The sequence below is a fragment of the Heptranchias perlo genome, chromosome 2 (genome assembly GCF_035084215.1).
Source record: "Heptranchias perlo isolate sHepPer1 chromosome 2, sHepPer1.hap1, whole genome shotgun sequence".
In the NCBI taxonomy this organism is placed as follows: Eukaryota; Metazoa; Chordata; class Chondrichthyes; order Hexanchiformes; family Hexanchidae; genus Heptranchias; species Heptranchias perlo.
Genome location: NC_090326.1, coordinates 62796730 through 62816193, shown reverse-complemented (window position 1 = coordinate 62816193; position 19464 = coordinate 62796730). Strand labels below are relative to the sequence as shown.

The window sequence follows — 19464 nt, the reverse complement described above, 5'->3', positions numbered from 1 at the left end:
AAAGAAGGGGATTGCAATGCCTTTGTTAGGTGTAATGCACAGATACCAATGCAATTTTCTGTCATATATCGCTACTGTTTATCTGGAATGTATTGCTAGTTGCTCTATGCAATTAATAATGACAATACAGTGCCTGGAGAACCCAGGCCATGATAGGGATTAAACGTCCATTTTCAGACCTGTAATATTTTTGTTCCACTGCTGCGCAGTAACACTCGTGGAAATGTGACAAAAAACCAATAACATATATATAATGAGGATAAGATATGAAGCACATTCTCTAGTACAAAGATACAGGGTGGGATGGAAATGGATATGGGGATAGGGCGAGAAAATGGAGTTGAGGTAGAAGATCAGCCATGATCTTATTGAATAGCAGAGCAGGCTCGAGGGGCCGTATGGCCTACTCCTGCTCCTATTTCTTATCTTATGTATGGAAATTCAATAATCCAATTGAAAGACACCATAAACCACAAGAGTGACATTTGAGCTATTTCTTAATGGTCTGAACCCTGAGATAGGATTTTTGTTTATTATTCTATCACCCATCCAGGATTTTGTTGTTTTTTTCACTTCTTGCTACTCTCACTTGCTTCCTGCCAAAGCTACAGAAGATAATTCAAAGTGACACAAAATGTTACAGAAATTTGGATTCACAATGTAATATAATGTGACACTTTGCAGAACACTAGATTCTTTTGGATCGAGAATTAAAAGTAAATTCACCTTCCTTCATATCATGTGTGGCAGGTAGGTTTTGTATATTTTGCATTTAAATAAAAACATTTTTCATATTTTTTCATTTTAAATCTTAAAACCATTAAATGGGTTCACCTAAAGTATCACAAGGTTCATTCTTCCAAGAACAAATGTCAAGGCCTGTCAGCAGAATGGCATGATCATGACGATTACCGTCCTTGCCCACCAATCCCGACTGCCACTGACAGAAGCTGTTCAAAGTGCGGTCTGCATGGTGATTTATTAAAAGACCCGGCTGTAGGATAAAAAGGGAAAGGAAAAAAAAAATAAGTTCAAAGGAGATCACAGATCAGCCCCACATTTTGCTCTATTAAATGAATAACATTCTGTGAAAGATCAAATATGCTATGATGGGAGGCAACAAGCTGCCTAGTCAGTCCTTTATGGTTCATTGGGTGGTTCAGTGCTTCATGAAAGGATGAATGTGCTGGTAATGTTGTGATCTTAAGACAAGTGCTGGATTATGCAAACTGGCCTTGCCTGAAATTCCTAATGGCAATTGCAAAGACAGCAAATTAAGAGAAAGTTAAATCATCTGCCAACAAGCAATGCCTACAAGATAGTGGGTGCATAGTTAACATTCTTCCGTGAATGTCAAAAAAGATTAAACTTAGGTGAATGCAGGTGTAAGATTCTAAACCTTTTATGAAGACCACTGCTACTGTGATCTAACGGAATAGAAACCTCAGTTTATTGAATCTATAAATCATCTCATTTGTACAATTTGATTGTAAGAATGCAAATTATGCAATGATGCAGTGTGGTTTTATAATGTCTGTCAAGTTAATTTATTTAATTTAAAAATTAATACCTGATCTTCCTCCAGAAGGACAATTCCAACTATTACAATATTTATGTTGCCTCCTATCGTGCCATCTTTGAACAGGGTGGACACCTTTAAGGAGGCAAAAAAAGTTATTTGCAGGTTTATATCTTAGTCTGTCAGAAAATATGTTCTTATACTTGATGGAACACTACAATTACCAATAAAAAAAACCTTAAGCAATCTTTTTTTCAATTTCGATAATTAGTAAATGCAAATTACTACAATGCGCAATTCTCAAGAGTGATTTAAAAAGTAACATAAAATCAACGGTTAAAAAAGGTATGCAATAACTTTGAAGCAGAAATCAGGATGTCTCCTTACATAGGGTTGATTGTCACCTCTGTATTATGGTGGGGAATTCATTTTAGTCAATGCTTGATTGAAAGCCAGTATAAGCATTCCAACTAAAACTGCACCTAGACACGCACAATGTTAGGGTTTTTAGTTACAGCACCACAGATTTTCACACCACAGCAGACACAACAAGTGAACTGTTTGATGTTACTTGCTCCTCCATTAAAAGGATTTGCAGTACATCAACACACCTTTAGTCACAGAAGAACCCATTACTACCACAGTTGATGTCATGACTGCAGACATCATGCTTTTTTGTATTTTGAATGTCTGATGTTTAAGTGTTGAAATGTTTTGATCCAATCACTGAAGCATTCAGTAGGTTATTTGCAGAAGGTCAAAGTACTGGGTACTCATTTGGTCATGCAAGATCTACTTAAGTACAATGTCAAAAACTGAGGGTAATCCACTGGGACAGACAACTGAGTCCTTCACATACTCAAATGTGAACACTTCCACTCCTAAAAATTGATGGTCTGCCAGATAGCTATGCAATTACAAAAATGTTCTATTGTACTGTTAAAAAGGAAAGTTTGCATTTATATATCACCTTATCTCTTCTCTCAAAGCACTTCACATACAATGAATTACTCTTACATGCAGTGACTGTTGTCATGTGGGCAAACTCAACAGCCATTTTGCACATAGCAAGATCTCACAAGCGCAGATGCATGACCAGATAATCTGTTTTTGGTTGTGTTGGTTAGGAAGAAATACTGCAGGACATGAGGAAAAATCCTTGCCTATCTTTAAATAATGGCGTAAGACCTTTAACATCCAATTGAAGAGACAAATAAGACCTTGGTAAAATGTTTCATCCGAAAAACCTGACAATGCAGTGCTTTTTCAGTATTGCAATAGGGTGTCAACCTAGATTATGTGCTAAAATCCTGGAGTGGGGCTTGAACTCATAGCCTTTTGATTCAGAGGCGAGGGTATTAGCTGATGCTGACTGGATGAAATAAAAAACAACGCTTTTGCATTTCAGTAGTATCCCAGTAGCAACCAGCAACTATCGACATTGGCTAAAAAAAAATTGCTCCTTAAATGCAATTCAGCTTTCTACTTTAAAATTTAAAGAATATAATGCTGCTTTTACAAAGCACTTTTGGAATCTGTGCACTGTCCTCTTGAAGCACTCACCTATTCACAAAAGAGCAATATAAAATGGGAAAGATACATTGGTGCACTGAAGGAATAAGTCTTATACTAGTAAGAATGTGAAAGCCCTGATAAAAAGTTAAACTTTAAAGGAAAAGTAAACTCTGACAGCCTTGTGCACTACGTTTACATTTTAATGTAAGAGCTGACTATTTAGTAAGAGCGTCTTCATTATTAAAAATTGCACTGGTTGCCCAATAGTCAGCCCTCCGTGCTTCTGCTTTAGAACCATAGAATGTTATGGCACAGAAATAGCCCATTTGCCTCATGATTCCTGCACTTTTTCTCCACCTGAGCCACTTTAGGCTAATCCTAGTCTCTTGTTCTCTCCCATTTCCCTTTACTATTCCTTTCTGTTAAGCAACCAGCTAATTCTCTTTCAAAAGAATGTATGGGCTTTTCTTCAACAACGGTTTACGGCACAGAATTTCATGGCATGTATACTTGGAGCTTTGCTTACCAGCTACACCGCTGCACTCAACTCCCCACTCATATTGCTGTGAAAATAAAACTGATGCTGCATACAAGTGACAAAAGGCACCTTGGCTTGGTACAATACATTCCAGGTTTGATACACACTAGTACCAGTGGCTAACTGGTACGAATATTGGGCCTGGACAAATCTTGGTTCGGAAGTGCACGGGGTAATTTTAGCACTTGGGGGTGATAAATTGGCGGAGCAGATCACGCACCCATTGTAGAACCCACCCGATTTTTATCCCATAGATTTTCATGGGATGAAAATCAGCCGGGTTCCACAAAGGGCAGGCGATCCACTCTATCAGTTCACCACCCAAGCGGCGAAGGTGAAAACTACTCCCTCCACGCCTCCCTATAACTGAAGGAGAACTGCTCATGACTCTCTTCAGTAGTGTTCCATGCACTGAGTATGTATTTACAGGTACAGAAAAACAATTGCTATGTAATTACAAAATACGTTACAGCTCCCTTAAAATATTATTCTGGTATTGTAAAGTCATCTTGTAAAAATAACATTATACAATAGTTTTGCCATCAAACGTGAGGTTGATCTGAGCTAAATGCATTTGTTTCCTCAGCCTTACCATATTTAGTATAGTTAAAACATAAGTAGTGATGTTTTCATTGCCATGGTTTTCAATCATTTTTTTGTCCACCACGACAAGTGTCTCCACATTAAGCTTGTCATTCTTCCGGGTCTTAAACAAGGAACGCTTATTTCTGGGCTGGTAGCCATACTCATCGGGTAGAATATATATATCTGCTTCGGGGGGTTTAGGCATATCTACAGAAAGAAGACAATTGGTATTATTAATAAAACACGCACAAGAAAGGTTAAAAGAATAATTTCTGTGCAGCAGGCTTACATCGTCATAAGTGCTCTTCATTTAGATAGAAAGTGGCACTAATTCAGCTTGCTCAGCTAAAATAAAATTTATGCAGACCCAAGAAACGAGAAGATGATACTTGAGAGGTTATGCATCAAATTCTCAGACTTTGGTGACCTTCTAATATTATGCATAAGTTATCTGTGCGAAGTATCAGAATGAGGCTATACTCACACACCAAAATTCAGCTGGCATCAACTCCTGCTCTGTCAGAACTGCTAATACAACATTTCCCATGAAAATGAGATGGTGACCTCGGTCCTGAATTTCCATGGGGGTTGTCTCGATCTGCTGTTGTAACTTTGGTGGAAGATTGTTAGAAACCTCCAGAGAAACAACATAAATGTCTGAAATCCCCAGGAAAATTCAAGGCCCTAGTCTCCCTATCTTTGTAAGTGTCTTAAATCTTTTGCTTCACTGTGACAAATATGGAGGAAACAACATGTTCAATCGGCAAATCTGCCGTATGGTGTGGCACTGAGCCACAAAGACCAAGAAGGTAGAAGTTTGTACTTTGGTTCCTGCTGAGTTAGCTAATCACAGCTAGTACAGAGGTAGGGATGCTATGATTGGCTTCAGTAACCCTTGACTAGGGAAAAAAAAAGTCAGCCAGCACTCCTGCTCCTGTTTAATATCCAGTGGCTTCTGCTGGAAACTGCTTGCATATAAATCACTTGAGGACAGTTTGAGCTCAGCTGAAACGCATCCATGGTCAAATAACCTGCTGACATTCACTTGGCTCACCCATAAAGAATGGCCACTTTTGGGTGAGACATTAGAAGGCCACCATATGCTTTTTCAGGTGGATGTGTAAAATCCCATGGCATTATTCAAAAAGCAGGGAGTTCTTCCAGTGTCCTGTCCAACATTCCTTCCTCAACCAAAACCAACAGAAAACAGATTAACTGGTCATATATCTCATTTGCTGTTTCTGGAACCTTACTGTGTCCAACTGGCTGCCGCATTTGCTTAAACAGTCTCTACACTTCAAAAATAATTCATTAGCTATGAAGCGCACTGAGACAATCTGAGAATGTAAGAAGGTTCCATAAAAAAGCAAGTTCTTTCTTTCATGTGGGAATGGTACTGGACTGCCGCCAGCTCTTATGGAATCCTATCCCAACAAGAGAGTCAGCACCTTCATAACAGGTAGGGAGAAAAGTGGGAAAAATGTATAAGGTGATATTGACTTAGTGTTCAGATCCTGCTTCAACAATCTGTTTAAAAAATATAACTTACAATATAATGTTACGTAAAATTGATGGTCATTCTGGTGGACTCCCGCCTCCACATACTCTTTATAAGGCCATCAACCTAAAGGTGAGGGAGGGCTTGACTGGCAGGTGGGGACTGCGAACATTAAAGTTCCTGTGTATCGGACCTTCTTTGGGACCTGACGAATGGTTGACACAAGAACGCCTGATGAGACCAGGTGTAATGGCCAACCTACCATTGGTTGTGAAGCCTACCTGGCAGTCCAGACCAGGATTATGGCTTGCACTTCTGAAGATCTGGCACAGGAATTTACAAATGTACAAAGTAAAAAGTTACAAAATATCCCATCATAAATGATTTCTTTAATCCTATATCTGTAGACCAAACAACACAATATGGGTCCAAATACAAATGTTACTGTAACAGTGTAATAAACTGGATAGCCAGGTGGTGAAGGATAGACTACTAGAGCCTGGTCTTCAGTTGCTTCCAAACCTTTATTCATAGAGATCCACATTACACCCACACTCCAGCTAAGCTCCATCCTATAAAAAGGATACAAGAGTCCCCAGTTGATACCCACCACCTGAATACATAATAATATATTCACTAATTGATATAAATCATACAATTAACAACAGCAGCATATAGGAGATCAACTGAAAAGAAATAACCTAGAGGCAGAGTAATCTCTGAACTTTGTTTTCATAAAGTGTAGCTTCTCCCTCTCCCCACTCCAATTTTACTGATTTTGTTGTTCATTTTCTCTAGAAATCAAATTGCACTGGGAGTGAATTTAAAAATCTTGATATGTTTTTTTTCAATGATTTTCCATCAACTCTGTTCTGGAATATACCATTTTGTCCAGCTGTAGCACTCATGGGTCCTCCGTAATTAGGCAGAGTTACAGAGCAGAAATAAAATTCCTCTTTTTGAACCACTGCTGCGAAGGATGCTTTAATTCCATCTATCACTGACACAACTTCACTCATGTGGCTATTAAGCTGTAGAATCTTTTCCACCATCCTTTTGATCTCAGGTTGCTGATGGCCTCACTAATGTGCACTACAGCATTCATTCTATTTTAACATGGCAGAAGCTGTGTAGAAATTTCAAATGCTTTCCTGCTGGAATTTATCATAGAAGGAGGTAGCAGCAAAAGTTAATGGGCTCTTAAAGGCTTCATTTTAGTACCTACTCCTGATTTTCTGCTATTTTTCACATCGACTAAAAAATCAATGTGGGTATTGATTGTAAAGTTAATTTGCAGGTCAGGGAAATGTGTTTTTTTTATCTCTGAAGAAATACCGACTCTCAATCAAAATTATAACCTGCAAACATGAAAGTAACAGTCACTAAACTACTTACTTCCACAGCAGGTCTCTCTTTCATTTTACAAAAAAAAATGCTGGCAATGTGTTAACTTTTTAATAAATGTATGTATTGGGCAGGAACACGTTTCTGAATTTGCACTGAGAATAATAGTGGTCAGTTTTGGGCAAGATCTTGTATTGGTTTTGAGACTGCTCATCCTGTGGAAATCTTTTGTTTTAGAAAAAAATACTTTGGTTTGCCTACAGTTTGAGTGAGATGAAATGATGACAGCGTATGTTATTTTCATTGACAACTTCAATCAAGCAGTAGTAATCTTTAATTATGCAGTTATATGCATATATATTATGTACATTATAACCTGCAATCTATTTTTTGTCACCCATGTAAAGTAGTGTGCCACAGCAAATCTTTATAGCACTCATGTTTTTAAGTCTTATTTTTAATTGTGTACAACGATCTACTGTTAAGTGTGCCTGGATGATTGCCTTCAATTGACAACAACAGCCACCAAATATTCCATACATCCATAAATCAGAAAGAGATAGAAGATGCCATTTTAACCTATTTGTCTATTACAACTACTTGCATTTATATAGCACCTTTAACGTAGTAAAACATCCCAGGGCGCTTCACAGGAGCGTTATCAGACAAAAATTGACAATGAGCCAAAGAAGGAGACATTAGGACAGGTGAGCAAACACTTGGTCAAAGAGGTCGGTTTCAAGCAGTCTTAAAGGAGGAGAGAGAGCTGGAGAGGCAAAGAGGTTTAGGGAGGGAATTCCAAAGCTTAGGGCCTAAACGGCTGAAGGCCTGGCCGCCAATGGTGGAGGAGAAGGAAATGGTAGTATTAGAGGTACTAATGTGCAGATTATCAGATCTATACATTAATGAATAATTTCACACTAATGCTCAGAAAGACTTGTTTTTGCTTTTTCCCTTGCCTCCAAAGTGAAAATCAAATGGAAAAAAATGTAAGTGGACAAATCTCACATAAATCGGGTTCCCGCTGAAGTTACCGTGGCCATCTTGGGCAGTAGCACAAAATGGTGATAGAGCATTGGCCACCCATTTCACACTCCACCCATTTCACACTCCGCTTGATTTTCTTTACCATTGACATGCAATACTTCAGTATGATACCTGGGCTTCAAGGGTTAAATTACGAGGAGAGATTACACAAACAAGAGTTGTATTCCCTGGAATTTAGAAGATTGAGGGGTGATTCGATCGAAGTTTTCAAGATATTAAGGGGAACTGATAGGGTAGATAGAGAGAAACTATTTCTGCTGGTTGGGGAGTCTAGGACTAGGGGACATGGTCTAAAAATTAGAGCCAGGACTTTCAAGAGTGAAGTTAGGAAACACTTCTACACGCAAACGGTGGTAGAAGTTTGGAACTCTCTTCCGCAAACGGCAGTTGATGCTAGCTCAATTGTTAATTTTAAATCTGAGATTGATAGATTTTTGTTAACCAGAGGTATTAAGGGCAATGTGGAGTTAGGTCACAGATCAGCCATGATCTCAATGAGTGGCGGAACAGGCTCGAGGGGCTAAATGGCCTAGTCCTGTTCCTATCTTCCTATATGTAAGACGGACTGCTGATTAGCTATCACCCACTTTGCTCTACTGCCCAAGATGAGTTTCACCTCTATTTGGTTTCCAACAATTTACTTGAATCCTGAATTGTATTCTCTCATGACCTCTCTTTTCTCTCATTTCTCTATTCTGTCTCATTCACTTCCACCTCTCAGTCCCGTTTCTGTCTCTCATATATTCCCTTTCTCTCTCCCACAACCCATCCTGCTCTCATTACTGGACATTCCCTCTTTGTCCCCTCTCTCACATTTCCTTCCTGTCTCACAGTCTCTCTCTAACTTTCATTCTGTCTCTCCCCTTTACTTCATTATGATAGATAGTACAAAAAACAGAACATTTACAATATATTACCACCTGCACCATTAACTTCATTGGAGGTCAGTTGAAACTCAGGCTTCCATTATTTTTACTTCATATGGGATTGAGGACTAAATGAAGTTAAGCCAGTTTATTAGGAATAACAATGAATGATCCAACTTTTCTTATTCCCTGTTGTAAAACAGAAATGGCTATATTTTGGCATGATCGCCTGTCCATGCTTCATCAGATTTAAATGGAAGTTGTAATTCGGGTTGACTTTGGTAATACTTAAATCTGATCTGCTTTAGAGTACTTAAGGGTAACAAATTTACTGTCCAGCATGCATTGGCAAATCAAAAAATTACAAGAAATCTGATCAAATCATTTACTGTGGTTTGCAGCAGATTTAAAAAGTGAGGTGTTTTCATATTCAGTATAAACAGGACTCAAAGCTGCATTATTAACGAGCTATCGCTTTGCACTTGTGGCTCTTTGAGTGCTTTGTTTAGCTGCCCTGCTCACCCACTCAACCCTCGTGTGGCTGATTGCATCCTTTATTATTTTGCATCTCTCATATTAGTACGAAGTGTGTGGGCAGAGCTGCTAATCAAAGCATTCAAAGTACCACATTTCAGCCACAGAAGAGCAACATGTGGCTCGTGAGATGCTGGTTAGCCACTGACCTAATGGATTGTCAAGCATGCTGGTTTAGCAAGTGTTAGTTGATTATGCATTAAAGGAATAGAGTTCCAAGCAACAACAGTACCCTGGAAGAAATTTCCACAGACAGGAAAAATGGAGTAGGAAGCTTTGGCAATAGTATTTTGTGTGGACTCTTTGGATTAATACAAAATGCTGAGGTGCAACAGCTGCTCTGTCAGCCTTCCTGATATCAATATGGAGATCTAGCTTAAGCTCTAGCATCTATTATGGTGCTGCTGCAGTCATAAACTTGCACAAGACAAACAGGACAAACACATTATAGAGGGTGGGCTCTGGAATGGAGTCGTACAAACTCCTCAGGTAAGAAATTGGACTTGCACCCGGATTGGGTGGCTAGTCAGTGAAGTGATCGATCCGCGCACCCCGTACCAAATCCAGGTCTCATCTGCATTTAACCGACAATCAATGGATGCCCTTTGGGCGTCCTGATGCAACTCACTGGTTTGGAATTCGTCAATTTGGGCCAGCTGCAACGCCAGCAACGTCCCTCAGGTAGGTCCTGGGGGGTGGGGGGGTGGGAGAGAGGTGAATGGGAGGGGAGGGGGGAGCGAGCATGACCTGAAGCAGTGCTATGGATCCAGGAGGATCACCCTTGCTCCTCCTGGCTCCACTTTCAGGTCAGTACAAAAGAAAACTCATCTCTTGTTATTGAAATCAATGTTGAGTCTGGAAGGTTGTAAAGTGCCCAATAGAAAGATGAGGTGCTGTTCCTCGAGCTTCCACTGAGTTTCATTGGAACAGTGTAAGAGGCCGAGGACAGAGAAGTCAGAGTGGGAGTGGGATGGGGAATTAAAATGGCAAGCAACCGGCAGGTCAGGGTCACCCATGCGGAGGTGTTCACCCAATCAGCGTTTGGACTCCCCAGTGTTGTGGACCCAACACTGATTTCAATAACTTCAGATCATAACCACTGCTCCGATTTTTTCCAGACAGCAGGTGCTGGTAATGGTTCGAATGTTGTCATTTTCAGCTCCTCTAGACCCACCTTTTGTTTCTTTACTTGTCCCATTACCACCCTCCTTGCCTTGCACAGTCATCCATTTTATCATTTAATCATTCCTGCCCTCCACCCTATCGCAGATCTTCCCTTTTGTTCTTTCCTCCCCCTCCTCCCCTTTCCCTGGCCCTGTACCTGCTTAAAAACTGTTTAATCTTCAACTTCTTCCAGTTCTGACGTATGGTCATCGACCTGAAACATTTACTCTGTTTCTTTCTCCACAGATGCTGCCTGACTTGCTGAGTATTTCCAGCATTTTCTGTTTTTATTTCAGATTTCCAGCATCTGCAGTATTTTGCTTTTAATAATCAAAAGACTAGTGCCTGTTTTAGGTGGGAGCCCCAGAAAATTGGAAATTGCCAGTTACCAATTTGGCAGCTGGCACACTTCTGGGAGATACTGGGCGCGGAATACCGCCACCCGAAATTAGTCCCCCTAACCCTGATATATGACCAGAAATGGTGTGTGACAGAATGGAGAAACTTTAGCTGAAGCTTCCTATCTTTTTGCAATGTGATAACATCAAGAACTAAGTAGAACAGTAGCAATTTGCTTTTAATGGACAATGGGAATCAAAATTTTTAATTCAGGACCTAATAATACAACAATTTATGGTGTCAAACCTAAAATTAAATTTCTGCTCCATATTAATCACCTCAATCTACTATCATCCATTAACTTCTACTCAGTTGCAGACAAAACAACACTGCAGCTATTTGCATAACTCACCATGTCCTCAATGCACAAGCTGACAGGTTGCCATTATTACAACCTTCTGAAAATGTAGTTACATTATGACACCACCTTGTACAATCTAAAAACAATTCCAATCTGGCTGTCCTTCAAATAGTGCACCATCGTAATTCTACAAAACCACACGACAATTTCTCATTGGCCGGAACTCTTGAACTAAAAGCTTCTTGCAACTTGTATTTGGGTGTGATTCCAGAAGGTTTTAATATACTAAAGAAGCAAATGTCCATTTTGTTCCCTTCTCTTTGCTGATATTAAACAGTTTGCAAAGTGGATTGAAAAAAAGTGATCTAGCTAATCTTGTACAAGTAACTTTCTGGCTTTGTTAAGCTAAAACAAAAGAAAACGACCCTCCAATGTCCAAGTAACATCCGTGTTTATTGATTTATCCAGCTCCAACCCCATCAACTGCTAGTTTCTTTGCTTTCCTGCTGTATTTAATCTTTTGTGGTCTGTGGCAGCTTTTCCTCAGCCCACCTACTAACTACAGCAAAGAAAGCATTATTCTTTTGTTCATCTCCTCTAGTTAAAGTAACAAGAGCAATAAAGTAAAGTAAGTGTAGACAGTAAAAAAAGTAACTCAAAAGAAAATGAACATTGAAAAGAATAGAATTTAAAAGCTAGCTCCAAGCATATTTCTAAAAATAATACCAGGAGTGACTGCGCGACTATAATCTAATCCTGGGTCCAGCTGATGGCCACAAACTATTCAACCTTCACTTTTCAGTTTATGAAATTATCTGAATCCTTCAATAAAATTGGCATTACTCACTCAGTTATTCAATACATTAAAAAAAAACAAAATGCGACTAAGAAAATAAAAGAATTCCCTTACATACATTTCTTGCGTCTCCCGCAGTAGTGCTGCTTTTGAAGCTGTCCGTGTTTGTAGTCGTTACGGCGCCGGTGATGGTGATGGTATTTATGGTCATAATGTCCAATTCCCATAGGCCTCTGGTGCATGGTTACCTCATTATTATGAAGATGCACTTTGGGCTCTGCAGATCTCTTATAGAGGACATGTGGTTGGTGCCCTTCAGGTGCTGTGTAATTGTGCTTAAGTGCGAGGTGCTGAGGTAGAGGTGTCAAAAAATAATCTGCTTCTTCTGTCCTTATCAAACCTGACTAGAAAGAAAAGAAATACAAGAGTTTAAAAACAAGTATGCACAGAAAATGTACAGTCTGACAAAAACAAGATGCAGACACACCCTTTAACACAGAGTATGGTAAGTTGGATTAATACTTCCAGAAGTACAAAACAAGTGGAAAATCTAACACCAGTTTGCTTTCAAAGGGCAGCGATATGATTAAGTGGAACCATGTTTAAACAATATCATTATTAAATGCACTACAGGGTCACACAAATTGGCAATAGGTGCAGACTTAACAGAGTCTTTCCACCTGCTAATCGTCTGTACTAATCAATTACATTGACATATAACTGTAGTAACATTTGTGGTATCCAATAATAAGAATCAAAAAAATTAAAGTATTATTGCTAACAGCTACTGTGTAATTATAAGGTTATTCAGCAATTAAGGCTATTCAGCAATTACTTATTATAATGTTTATTTTGGAATTTCATTCTGGATATAAGCATTTGCAGAGTTTCTCAATACAAGACGGTTAATATTTTAAGATTCCATCGGCATTTACAGTAATTTGTCCAACGTGAAAGGGCTTCTGTATTCAATTGAAACATCCACAGCACATCAAGCTGTCAGAGGCGATATAAAATGACCTTTCAATTTGTTCACAAAAGTAAGTACAGATGAGGGAGACCATTCTGCCTATCTACCCCATCCTTCCAATGAAACCTACAATCTCCCCTTCCTCCATCGCAGCATCTATCTCTTGAATGGTTCCAGATATTTTGCCTCTATCTCCATACCCAGGAGACCAGTTCAGTTATTAATCACTCTTTTCATGAAGAGGTGTCTCTTGACAGCAGTACTAAACTTTACCATTCAAACCTCTGTCTCCTTGTCCTGCAGTCATGGTTTAATTTAAGATTATGTTCAGGATTAACCTTTTCTAGTTCACTTACCATTTATATACTCCTATGAGTTCAAAGCTGATTAGCTCAAGAGGAGCAGTTGCCTCCAAATTACTGCTCGAAGGGGAAAAATTTGCAGGGCTACGGGGAAAGGGAGGGGAATGGAACTAATTAGATAGTTCTTTCGAAGAGCTGGCACAGGCATGATGGGTCGAATGGCCTTCTTGCTGTATTATTCTATGATTCTATGAAAACAAGATGCTTCCGGTTAAAGATGAGGAAATTGGGCAACAATGGCTTCCCACTAAATCTCTGTCCCTAAAATCAGCCGTTGAGATTTACCTCCAATCCCAATGCTACCAATGACAGCCGCCCCCCGACTCAGGAAAGTAGGTTGGGTCACAGTGATTTTGGGCCAGCTGGAAGAAGTCCCACTGACCCACTTCCAGCAGCAATCCCATCCTCGAAGGAACCTGCCTCCTCCAACTTTCTCTCATCTTTCCTCATATTTCAGCCCTCTGACACCAGGGCAGGGAATTTTAACCCCCTAAGAATGGGTGGGTTGGAGTCCAATCGGAGGTGAAAACAGTAGTTTTTTGGGTTACGACAGCAAATCGGCTCCAACGCGCCCACTGCTGGGTTTAACGTGGGTGCGTTTGGATGCGTGTGAGGAACAAGCTGCCAGAGAACACATCCCCAATTAGTGCTGGTGGGCGGGTATTTAGTTGGGCAATTAACATCCTTAAGAGACGTTAAGTAATGTTTTTTTTTCATTGAATGTAACTAGGCTTTAAATTTAATGACTCCAGGATGGGTTTCCAGGGATTGGTGAATCTTGCCAGATGAAAGGAGGTGGGAAGAGCTGGTTCATCAGGTAAGTGCCTTTATTGCACTGCTTATGGGCCAGGAGAAGCAGGAGCATTTCCTCCAGGCTCAACAAGCTCACCTGCCGTGATTGGACCCCGTGATCCTCCGACCCCCTCCACCAATATCTGAGGCTTTCCCTGATGGCCGACCACCCTCTACTATGTCTCTGACTTCCCTGATGTCTCTGTCCACCCCCACTCCTCCGATCTCTCCGGCTGCCAACACCCTGGCATCTCTGCCCACCCTCCGATGTCTTCAGCCCCCCCTCCAATGTCTCCAGCCCCCCCTCCAATGTCTCCAGCCCCCCCTCCAGTGATGTCCGGCTCAAACACCCCCCTCCCCTCACCCGCCCCCCCCCACCAATGACCGAACCCACCACCCCCACGATGTCAGACATACCTGGCATCTGCTCCCCGGCTGCTTTCCATCCGTCAGACAGCCAACCTGTTAATATGGCTGGCTATCACATGGGGAAGCCCAGAAGTAAAACTGTAATCGTTTAATTGGGTTGTGATCGCATATTCCGCCAACTTTACTTCCGGGTTTCGTGCCCCAAAATCTACCCCCCCCATCCCCCACCGCCGCTCTCTTCCAAGCTCCAGGTAAAAATCATGGCCCAGGGGTCAGCTCCATTATACTTCTCCAGAGCTTTTCCAAGATTTGGATGTTTGCCTTGTACCTCCCTGATCAGAACTGAACACAGTATTCAAGGTTTCAACCCGACCAGAGCACCATACGGATCCAGCATGATCAAAATAAAACATGCATGGAGTTTCTATCAGAGCCATCTAGAACATATCGAAATAGGGAGTCGCAGGTGTGTAGATGTCAATGGTCATTTAAGTACCAGTTATATTGTAAGAATTTGGTTAAATATAGAGACATTCCTGGAGCTGCCAGCCACCATCACATTTTGCAGCCCCCCCATCTGGCAGATGGCTGAGGTGCATCTCCAGTGATGTGGGGGTGCCCACTGAGCATATTTAAATGAGGGAACTTCCCCCTGACCCCGCGTACCTTGACAAGGTCAGTACCAGAGAACGCCGTCAGATGCATTCCGGCACTTACTCCATGATGTCAGGCCCGCAGATTTTCAGCCCGTTACCTTCAAAGAGCATGAAGCATAATTGCAGGACTTAACTAACATTGTTTTCATTGGAGAAAATGAGACGGGACATGATCTAATTTTTTTTAAAACTGCTGAGAGGATTGGATAATGTACATGCAGGCAGGTGGTTCAACCAGGACTATCAGTGCAGAATGAGAGGCCACAAGTGTTACGGTTTATTTATTTTTCCTCTGGATATTCTTTGAGTTCTGTATTTCAGATGACTCCATAGGTGATCATTTACTCCCTAGGTCTCAGAGAGTACTTTCCTTTGTCCACATATCCAGGTAAATTAATAGAGCGCTAAATTGGGCCATTTAACGCCCGTTGTTTCGGCGCTACACGGCCTCTCTGACATCCAAGATGGCGTCTTGGATGCGCGTGCATGTTTCTAGCGTGGCGTGTGCCGGACGCCATCTTGGTATAGGAGTTAGCGCAGGCGCAGATAATGAACGCTGGAATCATGTAAAGTAGGGAGAAAATGCGTGCAATCAGTGTGCAACATTGATTTAAAGTGATAGACGCCGTTTTGGACCTTAACACTCAAGTCAACGCACAGTCTTAACCCTGATCATCTGAACGTGTCTTACAGTTCCTGAAGGATCGCCCACCAGCACTATTTAAAGGGGCCATGCAGGTGTTACAGGTTAGTTGCTGGATTATTGCTTCTGGCTGCTTATGGAATAGGAAGTGTTTTTTGAGGCTCCCTATTCTTACTGAGAGTTCTTAGAGTACATTTGAGAGTGGGTTTGGCAGGTACTGCATTAAGGTTCGGAAAGTTACAACCGTGGTTGAACAACAATCCTGGCAACCATGGGCGGTCTGCTAGGGCTCCTGCTGGGCATTGAGCATGACTGGGAGCATGCAGAGAGGCCACGCGTAGCAGGCCAAGCTGCGAGGAGTCGGAGGACGAGGAGGCGCAGGGCACTGGGCAGTAGGCCCTACCCAATGAGGGCCTTCCGGGACCAATTCTCTTACCTCAACATGATTGAGGAGGATTGCATCCGATGCCTGAGATTCACCAAGGAAGCCGTGACCGAGGTCTGTCAGCTGGTGCGGCCATAACTTCAGCCTCAGAGCAGGGCAAGGACAGCATTGCCTGTGGCTGTGAAGGTCACCGTGGCGCTGAATTTCTACGGCTCTGGATCATTTCAGGCTTCTGCTGGCGACATGTGCAACATCTTGCAGTGTGCAGTGCACTGCTGCATAAGGGAGGTCACAGACGCACTGTACGAGAAGAGGAACAGGTTCATCACCTTCCCTCTTGACAGAGACAAGCAGAACGAGCGAGCACGGGGGTTCGCTCGCATTGCTGGCTTCCCCATGGCGCAGGGTGCCATTGACTGCACGCATATTGCCTTGCATGCCCCACATATCAACTCAACCGTCTTTGTCAACCGAAAGGGCTTCCACTCCCTCAACGTGCAGCTGGTGTGCGACCACGTGCATTGAATCATGGCAGTCGATGCCTGTTACCCTGGGAGCAGTCAAGATGCCTTCATCATGCGGCAGTCCAACGTGTCAGCTATCTTTCACCAACTCAGCAAGTCAAAGGCTGGCTACTGGGCGACAAGGGCTATCCCCTCACGCCGTGACTCATTACATCGCTCAGGAGCCCATGCACACATGCACAGCAGGCCTATAATGAGAGCCATGCTGCCACATGCAACATCGTGGAGCACACCACAGGCATCCTCAAACAATGCTTTCGCTGCCTGGACTGGTCTGAAGGAGTCTTGCAGTGCACCCCTGAGTGGGTGGGCAGATTCATGGTAGTATGCTGCATGCTGCACAACCTCACCACCGTTAGGGACTAGCCTTTGCCACCAATGACTGGAGAGGAACCTGAGCCAGAGGTGGAGGAGGAGGAGGCTGAGGAGGAGGAGGCTGAGGAGGAAGAGGCTGAGGAGGAAGAGGGGGTGGAGCCGGAAGAGGAAGTGGAGGAAGACGCAGGAAGCAACACGAACCACACGTCTTGTCTGCAAGGGCAACCTGATCCATGCCCGCTATCAATAATGTCAACTACATTCTCCAACTCGCCAACAGTCCTACACTCCCCACCTTTCCATTCCCACAAGACAATCAAATCGGCCTCCATCTGATTACACATAGGTTTTCCTCTCAGTCATTGCATAAGTAAAGACCACCACCAAATGCAAAATCAAAGTCTCATTTATCGATGAATAAATGAAATTATGCAAACAGAACAGAATTATTCACCCTGGTTTATTCCCTTAGTGCCTTTTGTTCGTGTGCCTTTACCTATCCTAGTGCTCCTACGAGGTGCTTCCCCAGTGGCTGGAGCATGGGTGGTGGGAAGCTGCTGGCCTTCAATGGAGGAGCGTGCAGATGGCCTTGGAGGACGACCTCAAGCAGCTCTGGGCCGGGAGGGCACCATCTAAGCATGGGCTGCAGGAGTCTGGCCTGCCTGGCCAATACACAACAACAGGGGCACTGGCGGAGTGGCAGGGGTGGGAGCAGGAAGGCTGTCGTCCTGAGAGAGGACAGCAGGTCCGACTGCCACAGCGCCACTGCCATTCTCCCGGGGCGGCACCTCAGCAATCCTGGTGATCAGCTGGGGAACGGATTGCTGGAGTGCCGTGACGCCCTGGAAGCTCCGTTCTACAGTGGTCCCCAGAGCCACAACAGCAGCAGTCTGAGCTCCAAATGCAGCAGTCAGACCTTGGATGGCAGATGTTTGTGCTGCAATGGAAGTTGTGACATCAGTCATCGGATGCTGCATCATGGTGGGTTCCACAGGTGCGCTGATGGAGGTGACCACCCGTTCCATGTGGGAAAGGATGGGCTCCAAGATCTGCGCAAGGCCCTGTGCCAAGTAGGAGCTGGACTCCTCCATGCATCTTCTCATTGTGCACAGGCTTTCTGGCAGGCTTTCCAGTGCCCCAAGCATTTGTTGGTGTACGCCCATCAGCCTTTCTTCTGTAGCCTGGCCCATCGAAGTCCCCATCTGACTCTTCTGCAGCAGAACTAGTGAGTGACCTCGCCCTGCGGCGAGTTGGCATCTGTGGTATCTGTTCCCCCCGCCCTGGCTCCTGCGCACTTGTGCTCGGTGTCTCACCACGTGCAGATCCCTCCTCTAACCTAGCCTCTAAAGGACGCGCAGTGTCAGTCTCTGAGCTGGTGGACGCGAGTGTCAGATCAAGTGACGGTGTGGCTTCAGTGTCCTCCTCCTCCTCCTCCTCGGACGGTGCCACCATGTGTTCTTGAGTATCTGCAATGACAAAGAGAAACAGGTTGAGTTGTGAAGTGGGGAGAGGAGCAAGTAAGACGTGCGTGCTGACAGCATCTTAGCACGTGAGTCAGAAAAGATTATGGGAGGAGGGAGATGTGGAACAGGAGAAGGAGCATTAGATATGCAGAGACTCCCTTTATCGGGACCTCCAGCGTGGCATGTTGTCACGGCTGCAGTGACGGCCTGCCCAATGATCTGAAGCACCGTCTCCTTTGGTGGGGGGGGGGGGAGGATGTGTAAGTGTGCCCGTCCATCCTCAGGTCCCTCCTGCTGCCGGCTGTTATGCACCACCATCTCCTGCAAGAATGGAGGGCAGTGTGTCAGTGAGTATCCTACAAGATGTGCCTGTCATGGTCGAATAGCTGCCAGTTTGTATGACCTGTGAGTGGTGGTTGTGTGGCCTGCAAGTGTGGTACTATGTGCAGGTGAGATGCAGAATGCCGAGTGCAGCATTGCGTATGGATGGGCAGTGTTTGTTGGTAAGTGGGTGACGGGGAATCTGATGCGTGGAGCAGTGGTGCAGATGGTTGGATGTGCCACTTGACACTTGCATTCACTCACTCGTGTAAAATCATTGAACTTCTTTCGGCACTGCACTCACATGTGTGGTGCAATGCTCCTGGCGTTGACTTCCTGTGCCACAACCTGCCAATGCCTGCGGAGGGAGCTGCAGTCTGGAGGGTCTCCTACCACCCTGCGGGTACATGTTGGCCCTCCTATCGTCCACCCCTTCCACCAGGGCCTGCAGAGCATCATCGGAGAAACGTGGAGCCCTCTCTCATGCCGGTCCTGCTATCCACGTGGCCATCTTTTCCTTCTCCAAGTAAGCTGTGTACCTGCCATTGAAATGTGCAT

At 43.3% G+C, this 19464-nt stretch overlaps 1 protein-coding gene across 1 annotated transcript in view; it reads right to left on the bottom strand.

Annotated features, from left to right (window-relative positions):
• LOC137333636 (A disintegrin and metalloproteinase with thrombospondin motifs 16) overlaps positions 1–19464 on the bottom strand; it is a 208233-nt gene that overhangs the window by 123597 nt on the left and 65172 nt on the right. Inside the window, exons 4-7 of the mRNA XM_067997884.1 lie at positions 12225–12510; positions 4165–4364; positions 1571–1654; positions 835–994 (exon numbers count right to left, since the gene is read on the bottom strand). Of these exons, the coding sequence (XP_067853985.1) occupies positions 835–994; positions 1571–1654; positions 4165–4364; positions 12225–12510 (730 nt within the window). The remainder of the gene's footprint in view (positions 1–834; positions 995–1570; positions 1655–4164; positions 4365–12224; positions 12511–19464) is intronic.